Raw genomic sequence first — 11,369 nt, forward strand, 5'->3', positions numbered from 1 at the left:
AAATCCCACTTTCAATATTTTCTTAAAATTCCATTATTTATTTTTCCTCGAGATACGAATTAAAAATTCGGGGTGTTACAAATACTTTGACTATAGTCTTGCTTGATTGACTTTAAATTTTTGGAGAACCCCCTTCCATTATTTCTTTAATTCTTTGGACCCCCAAATGGAGGGGTCCTTAAAGAAATATCCCACGAACCCTCAACAATTTTACCCGAAAGTCCGATTGATCGATTTTTTAATTCAAAATTTTAAATTAATTTCATCAATGTTTCACTTTAATTATTTAATATTTTATTTATTAATTTCGGAATTTTTTAATTATGAAAATTGTGAAATTACCGTTTTACCCCCAGAGATGACTTTTCACGTTTTAAGTCGGTTTTTAATGTTCTAGGATGTTTTAGAATCGATTTTTCGTAAGGAATTCAATGGAAATATTATTTTGTGTTATTTATGAAATTTTTTGTGTGAAATGATTGTGAACTTTATGAGGGGCATTTTCGTAATTTTGTCAAATTCTGTAAAATTGGTGAAATGATTTATTTGGTTCCGAGAGAGTTTTCCTAAGCATAACGTAGGCTCTAGGGTTGTTTTGAGGTTAGGGGTATTTTGGTAATTTGATAATTTTTTAGTGATTTTTATCGTGAAGTTTCTTTTTGGTCTGCAAGATGATGATTTATATGTTTTTGGAGTCGTATTTTCCTAGCGTAGCGTGGTTTCTAAGGTTTTGTCAATTTGAGATACCTCATCCGGATTTCTGAAACACATCTGATAACAAAATAAAGCAACGGAATACACATCCATCATTGGGAACCATTGCAATCGGATTGACAAGTTGATTAATCAGGCGAGTGCAAAAATGGGGTGTCTACAATAGGATTATATAAAACTCCTCATTCTAACAAAAGTCTTAATGATTTACCTAAATCTATAATACAACTTGGGCTAACTGATGTCACTAGGGGTTATAGCTCTAGTACTCACCAGGTAGTGAATTCTGGTCGTCTATTTGACCCATCAGATAATCCTTATTTGCACTCTACACCTGCCTCATCCAGCTCCGAATTTGAAACTAAAAAAATGGAGAAGGAAATGGTGAGTAACAATAGTTATTCAATAGGAAAACAAACAATTCCTGCCAATGACTTCTCCTAACATAAATGAATAAGTATACTAAATCATTTAACATATATAAAGTTTTACAAAATAAACTATGATTACCTGGTATCTATAGTCAAGGATTAGTAACTAAACATTTTAAAACTCACATTATACCAATCAACAATACTCACTATAATGTTTTCTTTTTATACAAATCTATTTGATCAAATGTGAATATTAAACATGCATTTCATTTTATATATCAAAATAAGATAACAGATACATAATATACAATGGTGGAGTATTGGAATTAGAGAGTTGGGATTCACGACTGGATCGTTATCAGTCGTTCTTAATTTTGTAGTTGGTTATTGTTTACTATATTTGCAGGACTATTTATCTTGCTCAAGCTGGCCATTTGACGTGACTGTCAACAATGGGTCTCTTTTTGATGTGTCAGAACGTTTGACTACTATAGATCGTTAGTGATTATTAACTAATCATCAGGGGAGGATTTACAGTGGGGGTAGTGGGGGCAATTGCCCCCACAAGAATTTCTAAAATTAATAGGGAGGTACCAATAATTTAAAAAAAAATTTAAACATTCTACTACTTTGCCCCCACAGAAGTTTTGAAAATCTTTTTATTTATAATTTGCCCCCATAGTCCACAGAAAATCAGAAATTAAAGATTAAAAAAAAAAAATTAAAACATCTTATCTAACTCTCTAACCTCTCTAATGTCCGTCTCCTTTCCAAGGTTGGAAGACAACTCGAAACCCCGGTCTCACGATCTACGAGTCCGTCACTAAAGTCTCTTCTCTTCAACTCAAGAGAGTCTCACAGTTTAGAAACTCTAGCTCCCTCTCCATCACCACCAGCCGACAAGGCGAGAAGAACACCGAATTCGAACCTTGAACTGAAGAGTTCTTTGGTATGTACTCTCTCTCTCTCTCCATAGTGGAGATTTTGATTTTGTGAGAGGTTTTTATGAGTGTGAAAGGGGTTTTCAAACCCTAGATGAAAATTGAAGAACAATGATTTTCAAAACATGATTAAACATGATTACATGATGGGGGCAATTCAAGGGATATATGGAAAAACAATGATTTTTCAAAACATGGGTTAGAGGTTTTGGATTGAGCTGATTTTTTGTGAGGATGGTCACTATGATGAGAAGATCATCCTCACCAAAAAATCAGCTCAATCTGAAATGAAAAAAAAAAAAATATATATATATATATATATAGGGTCACGTTATTACGACCCCCTTTGCGACACACCTTTTTGTCTTATATGGGCAAAAATGTTTGGAATGGGCTGATTTTTTGTGAGGATGATCTCTATGGTGAGGGGATCATCCTGGCAAAAAATCATCCCATTCCAAAACTTCTAGACCGTCCGATTTTTGTTGAAAAATTATAGACCGTCCAATTTTTGTAAATCAATTTGATGGGGTTAGAAGTTTTGGAATGGGATGATTTTTTTGCCAGGATGATCCCCTCACCATAGAGATCATCCTCACAAAAAATCAGCCCATTCCAAACATTTTTGCCCATATAAGACAAAAAGGTGTGTTGCAAAGGGGGTCGCAAAGGGGGTCGTAATAACGCGACCCATATATATATATATATATATATGGGAAATGTTCAACAACAAACATTTTGGTAAAACATTTTTCAAAACATGGGTTAGAGGTTTTGGAATGGGCTGATTTTTGGTGAGGATCATCTCTACGGTAAGGAGATCATCATCACCAAAAATCAACCCATTCCAAAACTTCTAACCCCATCAAAAATGGTTTACAAAAAAAGGACGGTCCACGATTTTTCAACTTGTAAACTGAGGCTAGAAGTTTTGGAATGGGCTGATTTTTGGTGAGGATGATCTCCTCACCGTAGAGATCATCCTCACCAAAAATCAGACCATTCCAAAATCTCTAACTCATGTTTTGAAAAATGTTTTGCCAAAATGTTTGTTGCTGAACGGGACCCATAATATATACTGCAATGAATCTAAATGCTGATGTTAGTTTTATTTACATAAAGAAGTGTCCTATGAACCATTTGAGCAACTTCATTCACAATTTATTGCACTCTTTTAATAAGAATAGCATGTAGAGTGGTTTTTTTTTTTTTTGTCCTCTCCTCGTAAAATTGAATTAGCACCTCAAAGTTTTCAAAAGCACATAACTTCCATAAATTGGCTTACAATAAAAATGGATCCTTCAGGTAGCACTTGTCAAGATTTCTACATTGATAACTATATTACAATTAAATTTATATTTTTTATAATTTAAAATTCTTATATTCATTTATCATTTCTTCCCTATGAACTATGGTGGAATACAAATTATTTATAATTTGGTATTTTATCCTTTCTTATCAACAACCATTTAGCATTTTTTTTTCTTACGTTAAGTGATTATTCATTCTTAAAAACATATTAAGCAATGCCATTTCGTGAGAAGAGATTTCAACTTTCTAAAGTAGAAAGTCTAATTTCAACTTTGGTCTTCTTGTGTTAACTATTTCTGTGGATCCTAGTAAGTTGAATGTTTTATTACGCTGTTCTCCTCGCCTATGTCATGTAAAGTGAGTACTGATGTACTGGTGTTTAATAGCATTTCTTATTATCCACATAGGGTGAAGAAGTTAACATGGTGATCAAGTTGACAGTACTATTTAAATTTGATTTTGGTGACTGTTTTATCCAGCTTAGAATGTAATTGGTTCCATAATAGATATTTCCCTATTTTTAAATAATAAAATTAGTAAGCATGATGTGGAGTTAGAAATATTTTAGTGATGTGCCTTTTCGGTCCATGTGGGTAGATGCAGTTTGGTATAGTTCATAACAAATATGTTGAAATTTAATACTACATGTATATATTAAAGAAGTATGTATCTAAATATGGACACTTTTGAGAGCCAAAATACTAGCTTAAATGTTCAAAATATCTAAGTTGGTTCCTCAGTGAGGTGGTAAAATCTGTGCTTGATAGTACCAATTTATTGTGGTACATATGTTTTGTTGCTTACTTGCTTATCTTTTGAACTTCTATGATTTGTTTCAGAGTTGTTTGTATAATTGTATTGTGTTCATTTTTAATGTATATACATCGAATTGCTCTTTTCCAAGAGATTTAGAATTTTTATTTTTGATACTAATGGTGAAGAATATATATACATTACTTGTTATATTTTTTATTTATCCAAGTATAATTTTGCAGAAATCTTTCAATTTATCACTCAATCTAAGCCTTGATTAGTCAAAGATCAATACTCTTCCAATTTTGTTATTCAAGCATCGAAATTAACTTCAAAGGTATTCACTTTAAACTTATGTCGTTATTTCTTTTTTATAAATGTATAAAGGGCGGAGCCCAATTGTTAATTTAGTAATGAAAAATTTATATTTCTTTTATGAATATACAAGGGGGCGAAGCCCTATTATTTACTTTATCAATGAAATATTGTATATACAGGGGGGCGGAGCCCTATTGTTAATTTATTGTTGATATATTGTTATTTTTTTTATGAATATACAGGGGGGGCGGAGCCCCATTGTTAATTTTTTAATGAAATGTTATTCATTTCACGAATATATAGTAGTAGAGTCTCATTTGTTGATTATTGATTATGTTAATAAAATTATGATGTTATTAACTTTAATTTTTATTGTTGATTGAAATTGTTGATTACACAATTGAGATTAGATTAGTTCTTGTTACCTTTCTTTTATATGTAAAATTATTTTTCAATGTTAGATTACATAACTTTCTAGGATAGAATAATATGTATCTTTAATATATAGAAATATGTTAAAAATTTTGATATCTAACTAAATAAATTAAATTTGTGAATCAGATATGGATAAATTTCTTATAAGAAAGTCTAATTTGGAACAACCATCCATTACTCGAGAAAGGAATGATCCTAGTGATGATGACATGCGGCGATGTTCAAAGCATAGTCGTGTTGAAATCAACCTGGAAGATCTTGCTTCGGATCCTGGGTTACGAATCAAAATTTTGGATTATAATTCTAATGATCGAGACGAAATTCGAAGAGCGTACTTACAAAAAGGCTCATGTCAACCTCGTGAACATAATTTTTCACAAAGAAAGTTTGGGAAGGTGTCACGTCGTTTTAATTCAACTTGGTTTGATAATTTTAGAAATTGATTAGAGTATAGTATTACGAAAGATACTGCATTTTGCTTGTGTTGCTATCTGATGAGAGTTGATTTTGAGGAGCAAGTCGGTGGCGATTCTTTCATTACTGGGGGATTCACAAATTGGAAAAAGAAGGAAAGATTTCAATCCATGTTGGAGGCCCAAATAGTGCTCATAACAAAGCTTGGAGGAAATGTCAAGATTTAATGAATGAAAGTTGACATATTGAAGTTATTTTTTCTCGACAATTTGATCAGGTTAGAAATGAGTATCGGATTCGTTTGACTGCAACAATCGATTGTATCTGATTTCTTTTACGTCAAGAATTAACCTTTCGAGGTTACGATGAATTCAAATCTTTAAGAAATCGTGGAAACTTTATTGAACTCCTTCAATTTCTTTCAAATCATAATGAAATTGTCAAAAATGTCGTGTTAAAGAATGCTCCCAAGAATCTGAAGATTGTATCTCATGATACACAAAAGGATATCGTGCGTTGTAGTGCAAGTGAAACTACCAATATAATAGTCAATGATCTTGGAGATGATTTATTTTCTATTTTGGTTGACGAATCTCGTGATGTATAAATCAAAGAACAAATGACAGTTCTGATTCGTTATGTGGATAAAAAAGGATGTGTTATTGAGCGGTTTCTCGACATTGTCCATGTTAGTGATACAACGACTTTATCGTTGAAAGCAGCAATTGAAACATTATTCTCAAGACATGGATTAAGTATGTCAAGATTACGTGGATAAGGCTACGACGGGGTTAATAATATGAGAGGAGAATTTAATGGTCTCAAAAGTCTTATCATGAAAGAAAATCAATCTGCTTTTTATGTTCATTGTTTTACTCATCAACTTCAACTGGCACTTGTAGCTGTTGCAAAAAATCACAATTAAGTTGCTAATCTTTTCAATATTCTTGTTAATTTGTTGAATCTTGTGGGAGCTTCGTGCAAACGTCGAGATATTCTAAGAGAAAAATGTGTTAGTAATATTATTCAAGCATTGGACAATGGTAAAATTTCAAGTGGACGTGGTTTGAATCAAGAAACTAGCCTCCAACGAGCTGGTGATACACGTTGGGGCTCACATTATGGTACTTTGATGAGTTTGATTTTTATATTTTCTTCTGTTATTGAAGTGTTTGTGACTGTTGAAGAAGATGGCACAAATTCTGAGCAAAGAGGTGAAGCAAGTGTCTTATTAGATTCCATTCAATCTTTTGACTTTGTATTCATCATGTACTTAATGAAAACTGTTTTGGAAATTTCAAATGAATTGTCACAAGCATTGCAGAGGAAAGATCAAGATAATGTAAATGTTTTGGCCTTGGTTAAAGTATCTAAGCAACAGTTACAAACGATGAGAGATATTGGATGGGAATCTTTACTCAATAAAGTTTCTTCTTTTTGTGAAAGACATGATATTATTATACCGAGTATGGATGACATGTATGTAATTCGAGGGTAGCCACGACGTAATGCTGAACAAGTCACCAATCTACACAATTATCATGTGAAATTATTTTATACGGTGTTAGATTTGCAACTTCAAGAGCTTAATGATCGTTTTACAGAGGGAAACACCGAATTACTTTTTTGTGTGGCATGTTTGAATCCATGTGATTCATTCTCTGCTTTTAATAAGGATAAGTTGATTCGTTTTGCTCAATTTTACCCATCAGAATTTTCTAACGTGGAACTTATGACACTTGATAATCAACTTGAGACTTACATACTTGATGTGCGCTCTGACAATGAATTTTTACAACTTAAAGGAATCGGTGGCCTTGCAAAGAAATTAATTGAGACAAAAAATAATGTTGTATATCAATTGGTATATTTGATTTTAAAACTTACTTTGATACTACCAGTGGCAACTGCAACCGTTGAAAGAGTTTTTTCTGCAATGAATATAGTAAAGAATCGATTACGTAACCGAATGGGAGATCAATGGATGAATAATTGCTTGGTTACCTATATCGAGAAAGATGTGTTTGATACCATTGATAATGAGATGATCATTCAACGCTTTCAGAATATGAAAACTCGACGGGAGCGATTGTGAAGATTTATGTATATGTATCAGTGATTTGATTTTTTTGGAAACGATATGAAAATTTTGTGTATATATTACAAGTTTATACTTTTTGTAAGTGACAAATTATTAAAAATACATGTAGTAAAAGTTACTTTTTGTATATTTTAAAAATCAAAATTTAATATTATTAATGAGTTCATAGTTGCCCCCACGAAAATAAAATCCTGGCTCTGCCCTTGCTGATCATCTTCGTCTATGCCTATCAGGCATGTACAACCCCATTTGTATAGAACCACCTTTACATTACAAGTTCATTGGTAAAGATAAAGAGGAATAAACCCGAATTTCAATTGTGAATCCACTCTCATATGCATCCCATACCACGTATGTGTTTGGTTGTCCCTACCGTACATCCCAGGATAATATATCACTCCGGATGATATGATAGACTATCCATTTAGGTATTTACAAACTCTTTAACAATTAATAAAATAATTACATATACATATCATTTATTTTCTTTGAAAATAAATATGAATTTTTTTTTTGAAAATAAATAAGAAATTAACATTATAGAGTTGAGAATGGATATCCAGTTTCCTACCAAAAAATAACTTAGCAACTCGCACTAATAAAAAACAAAGAAACATGCACATCACCTCGTGACGACATAAAGTAAATTAACCCTGGATATTGTTTCATTAACCCACACATAACATCACAATGTAAAATGCAGACATCACCCCTTGGGTGTGACTCTAACATTTTACCGTTTCATACATTTTTTCCCTTTTTCGATTTTTGTAATTTTTGATTTTTGTAATTTTCAATCTTTCAAACACAATATCCATTTTTTGATATTCATCAACTCAATATGAGTTTATTGAATGTTAAAATATTTTTCAAACTTTGAAGTTCATTTTTATAAATTGAATTGAAAAATTACAAAATTTAGATCAAAACGAAGTTCAAGCAATGCACGGAACCCAACTAGCAAAAATAACCTAGTGAAATATCCTACCCACGTATAATTTGTTATAAAATACAATTAAACATATCAAATATGAAGGTCCTAACGTGAATTTGAAATAATGAAAAGAATTCTATATTTTTGGAACATATAACAAATTTTCGGTAAAACCCAAAATGCAATTTTCACAATTTACGATTACTAATAAGAATTGAGAGTCTCTACCAATCTCTGTATGATAGAATTGAAGTACGTGCGCGGAAATTGAGATAATCTATGATCGACGTGGAAATAGAGATGGATTGGACGTCGAGACGACTAATTTTTGAATCCAGCCTGATGGTTTCAAATATCTTGATGCCATCGTTCTTTCTTCCTTCTGCAGCGGATAACGATTTGGGCTCGAAATAGATGAAATTTGAGGTTGAATGTTCGAAACTCCAATTATGTTTTCGATTGATTTTTGATGAAACGGAAGAAAGAGAAGAGAAAAAGAAAAGAAATTGGGTGTGTTTTGTAAATGTCATAGTGAATCTAAGGTTGAAAGTTGGGAAAGAAATCAATTTTTTTTAAAAAAAAGTCTCGACTGATTTTTATGTGTTGGAAGCAAAGATGAATAATGATTTTCATTTTAAAAATTATTTATATAAGTTGCACGACAAAATCAATATTTTACATATTGTTTCATTTGATTATAACTTGACCGTTCAAACTCCAAAAGTGATGAGTGATTACTTTATTTTATATAATTTTTTGTTTCAGACCTAATGTCGTGATCAAATTCTATAGAATTTGTCTCTAAAAAAATTTACTTTTTCAGCTTGATAAGACCCTAAAATTAATGTTGTTTTCATTTTTGACAATAATTCGACTTTCTAGACTCTAAAAATGACTAGGAAACAATCTATTTTCTATAATTTTTTGTTACAAATCCAATGGTGAATTTTAAAAATTCTTGTTCTAGCAAAAAGTCAATATTTTAGTTTGGTCCAACTCGAAAATCGAGGATTTTGTAATTTTTCTATTTGAACTGGCATTTAAGCATACTTACAGGCTAAAATATGTTTTTCAACCATTTTGAATCCAATGGTGAGGTCAGATTTCATTAAAAAGGACCCTGAACAGAAAAATCTAAAAGTTTTACCCTAAATCCCTCTTTCAGGATTTTCTCAAAATTCTACTATTTATTTTCTCGAGATACGAATAAAAACTCGGGACTTGACACAATATATTTTAGTAGTTCTCACCACACAAATTGAAGAGCAAATTGAAATTGTAAGCAAGATATTGAAAAATTTACTACGAGTCTAATTGGGGATAACAAAAGACAATGGGGTTTAAGTTTGCACAAGCAAAGTTTACATACAATAGGTCAAAGATTAAATCTATAGGAGAAAAATCCGTTTGAAGTCATATATAAGAGAAACCTGAATTTTATCTAGTACTATTATCGATCATGAATCAGTGCAATGATAATGTAGAAGATATGTAAGAATATATTAAAGAATTTCATGCACAAGTGCGAATCAAGTTAGAAGAGAATAATGCCAAGCATAAGGTATGTTGAGCTTTGTTAATTCCATGTTTTGTTAATCCCAAGACTGCATTGTGTGTCAAATTGATTTGCATTGGAAAATGTGTGAAAACTTTGGTAAAACTGCTCAACCTCATACACCTCGACAAAACAATTCAAGTGTATGCACAAGACTACTAAGATAATAAGACCACTTTGACCATTCCCCAATACTTAGGTGCTATTTAGGTAGACTAATATTGGTAAAAACATCGAGTTCCCTGACCCGTTTAATCATTGAACCTTCCAATAGCCAAAAATGGCTTCACGATATCAACTATAGATTTCAAAAGGTAGTTAGACAACTTAAACTATTTTCCAACACCTTGATGATTGTTAGGTTGACTCATATTGGTAATAACAACAAATTTCCTGACCCATTTGATCATCGGATCTTTTGGGAGTCAAAAATGACTTCTTGGGAGCAAAAAATGCCTCAAAAGGGTATTATGGTAATTTTATTGGCATCATCAACAACAAACGGTCGTTTTGGTGTCATTAGTATTTTGCACTAACTGTGCCATCAGGCACCATTGTGGTATTTCACGATGTTACCAGGAATTATCACGATGCCGTCGGCAGAAGAAATTTTTTGGTCCTTAACTAGAAAATATTATCGTTGGACCTTAATGACGCCATCGAAAATTATCTAGATGCCACTCGTAGATGACCATTAGACCACAAAATTTTATATATTTGAACTTCTTGGTTCATTTCTAGTTTGATCAAGACTTGAGGAATTGTGCTACCAAAAGTTCCATACATCCTAGAGTACTATCAACCCACTTGTGTGCCTAGATCTAGTTGAACCCACCTTCAACATCTTCAGACTCTCACTTAATCCTACTCTCACAATAAAAAATTTCCCTTACACACACATTGGTAAAATCAAAGAGTTAGGAGCAAGGAGCAAAATGAGAAGATGTTTAGAGTGAAAACAAGGACTTGAAGAACTCGAGAGCTCGATTGGAAGATTTTTCAGTTAAGTTATCCTTGTAAATCTAATTTTACTCATTCTTCCACCACCTTGCCCACATTGGTACATCTTTTGGATCAAGAAGCAAATGTCATCAAAAAAAGTGAAGCGCAAGGACCCAAAGAACTCAAGATCTTTATTGACAAGTATTATGCATTGAGGGAGTCTTTGTTACTTTGTTTTTAATTTGAAAACCTTTTAAAGGAATTTCTTAGTTTTACTTTGTCAAAAATCAATCACTTGCTTGAGTTTAGGACTCTTGACAAGTGATAAGACTCTAAATTTCCAAAGGATAAAACTTAGAATTAGTGTAAAGTGTTACCATTCTCAAACAAGAAGGTTACGAGATTTAGCATTGAAAAAATTTTCATATACGGTTATAGGTGAACTAAAAATCTCTTTAATTAGTGAACATAAAAAACCTAGTGTTGGTGATCTTGGGAGTAGATGTAGGCATGTTGCCGAACCATTATAAATCTTGTGTCTAGTGCATTATTTAATTTATCGCAAATTATACACTTT

The 11,369-nt window shown here is 32.1% G+C and overlaps 1 protein-coding gene across 1 annotated transcript; it reads left to right on the plus strand.

Moving 5' to 3' along the window:
* The first annotated feature begins 4,974 nt into the window (after nucleotides 1-4,974).
* Nucleotides 4,975-7,355, plus strand: LOC147391255 (uncharacterized). Its single transcript, XM_086459037.1, has 4 exons — nucleotides 4,975-5,197; nucleotides 5,620-5,699; nucleotides 6,636-6,726; nucleotides 6,829-7,355. The coding sequence occupies exons 1-4, from the start codon at nucleotides 4,975-4,977 to the stop codon at nucleotides 7,353-7,355; spliced, it is 921 nt and encodes a 306-aa protein (XP_086315163.1).
* The last annotated feature ends 4,014 nt before the right edge of the window (nucleotides 7,356-11,369 follow it).

This window comes from Akebia trifoliata, chromosome 11 (assembly GCF_017979445.1).
Source record: "Akebia trifoliata isolate Shusen 1 chromosome 11, ASM1797944v1, whole genome shotgun sequence".
In the NCBI taxonomy this organism is placed as follows: Eukaryota; Viridiplantae; Streptophyta; class Magnoliopsida; order Ranunculales; family Lardizabalaceae; genus Akebia; species Akebia trifoliata.

What these genes read in the sequence shown, in the direction of transcription:
- LOC147391255 (XM_086459037.1), top strand. Translation starts at nt 4,975, where the DNA reads ATGGATAAATTTCTTATAAGAAAGTCTAATTTGGAACAACCATCCATT. An exon ending in GTACTTACAAAAAGGCTCAT is followed by an intron (nt 5,198 to 5,619) that starts GTCAACCTCGTG and finishes TAACCTTTCGAG; the next exon opens with GTTACGATGAATTCAAATCT. An exon ending in TTTCAAATCATAATGAAATT is followed by an intron (nt 5,700 to 6,635) that starts GTCAAAAATGTC and finishes AAAGTATCTAAG; the next exon opens with CAACAGTTACAAACGATGAG.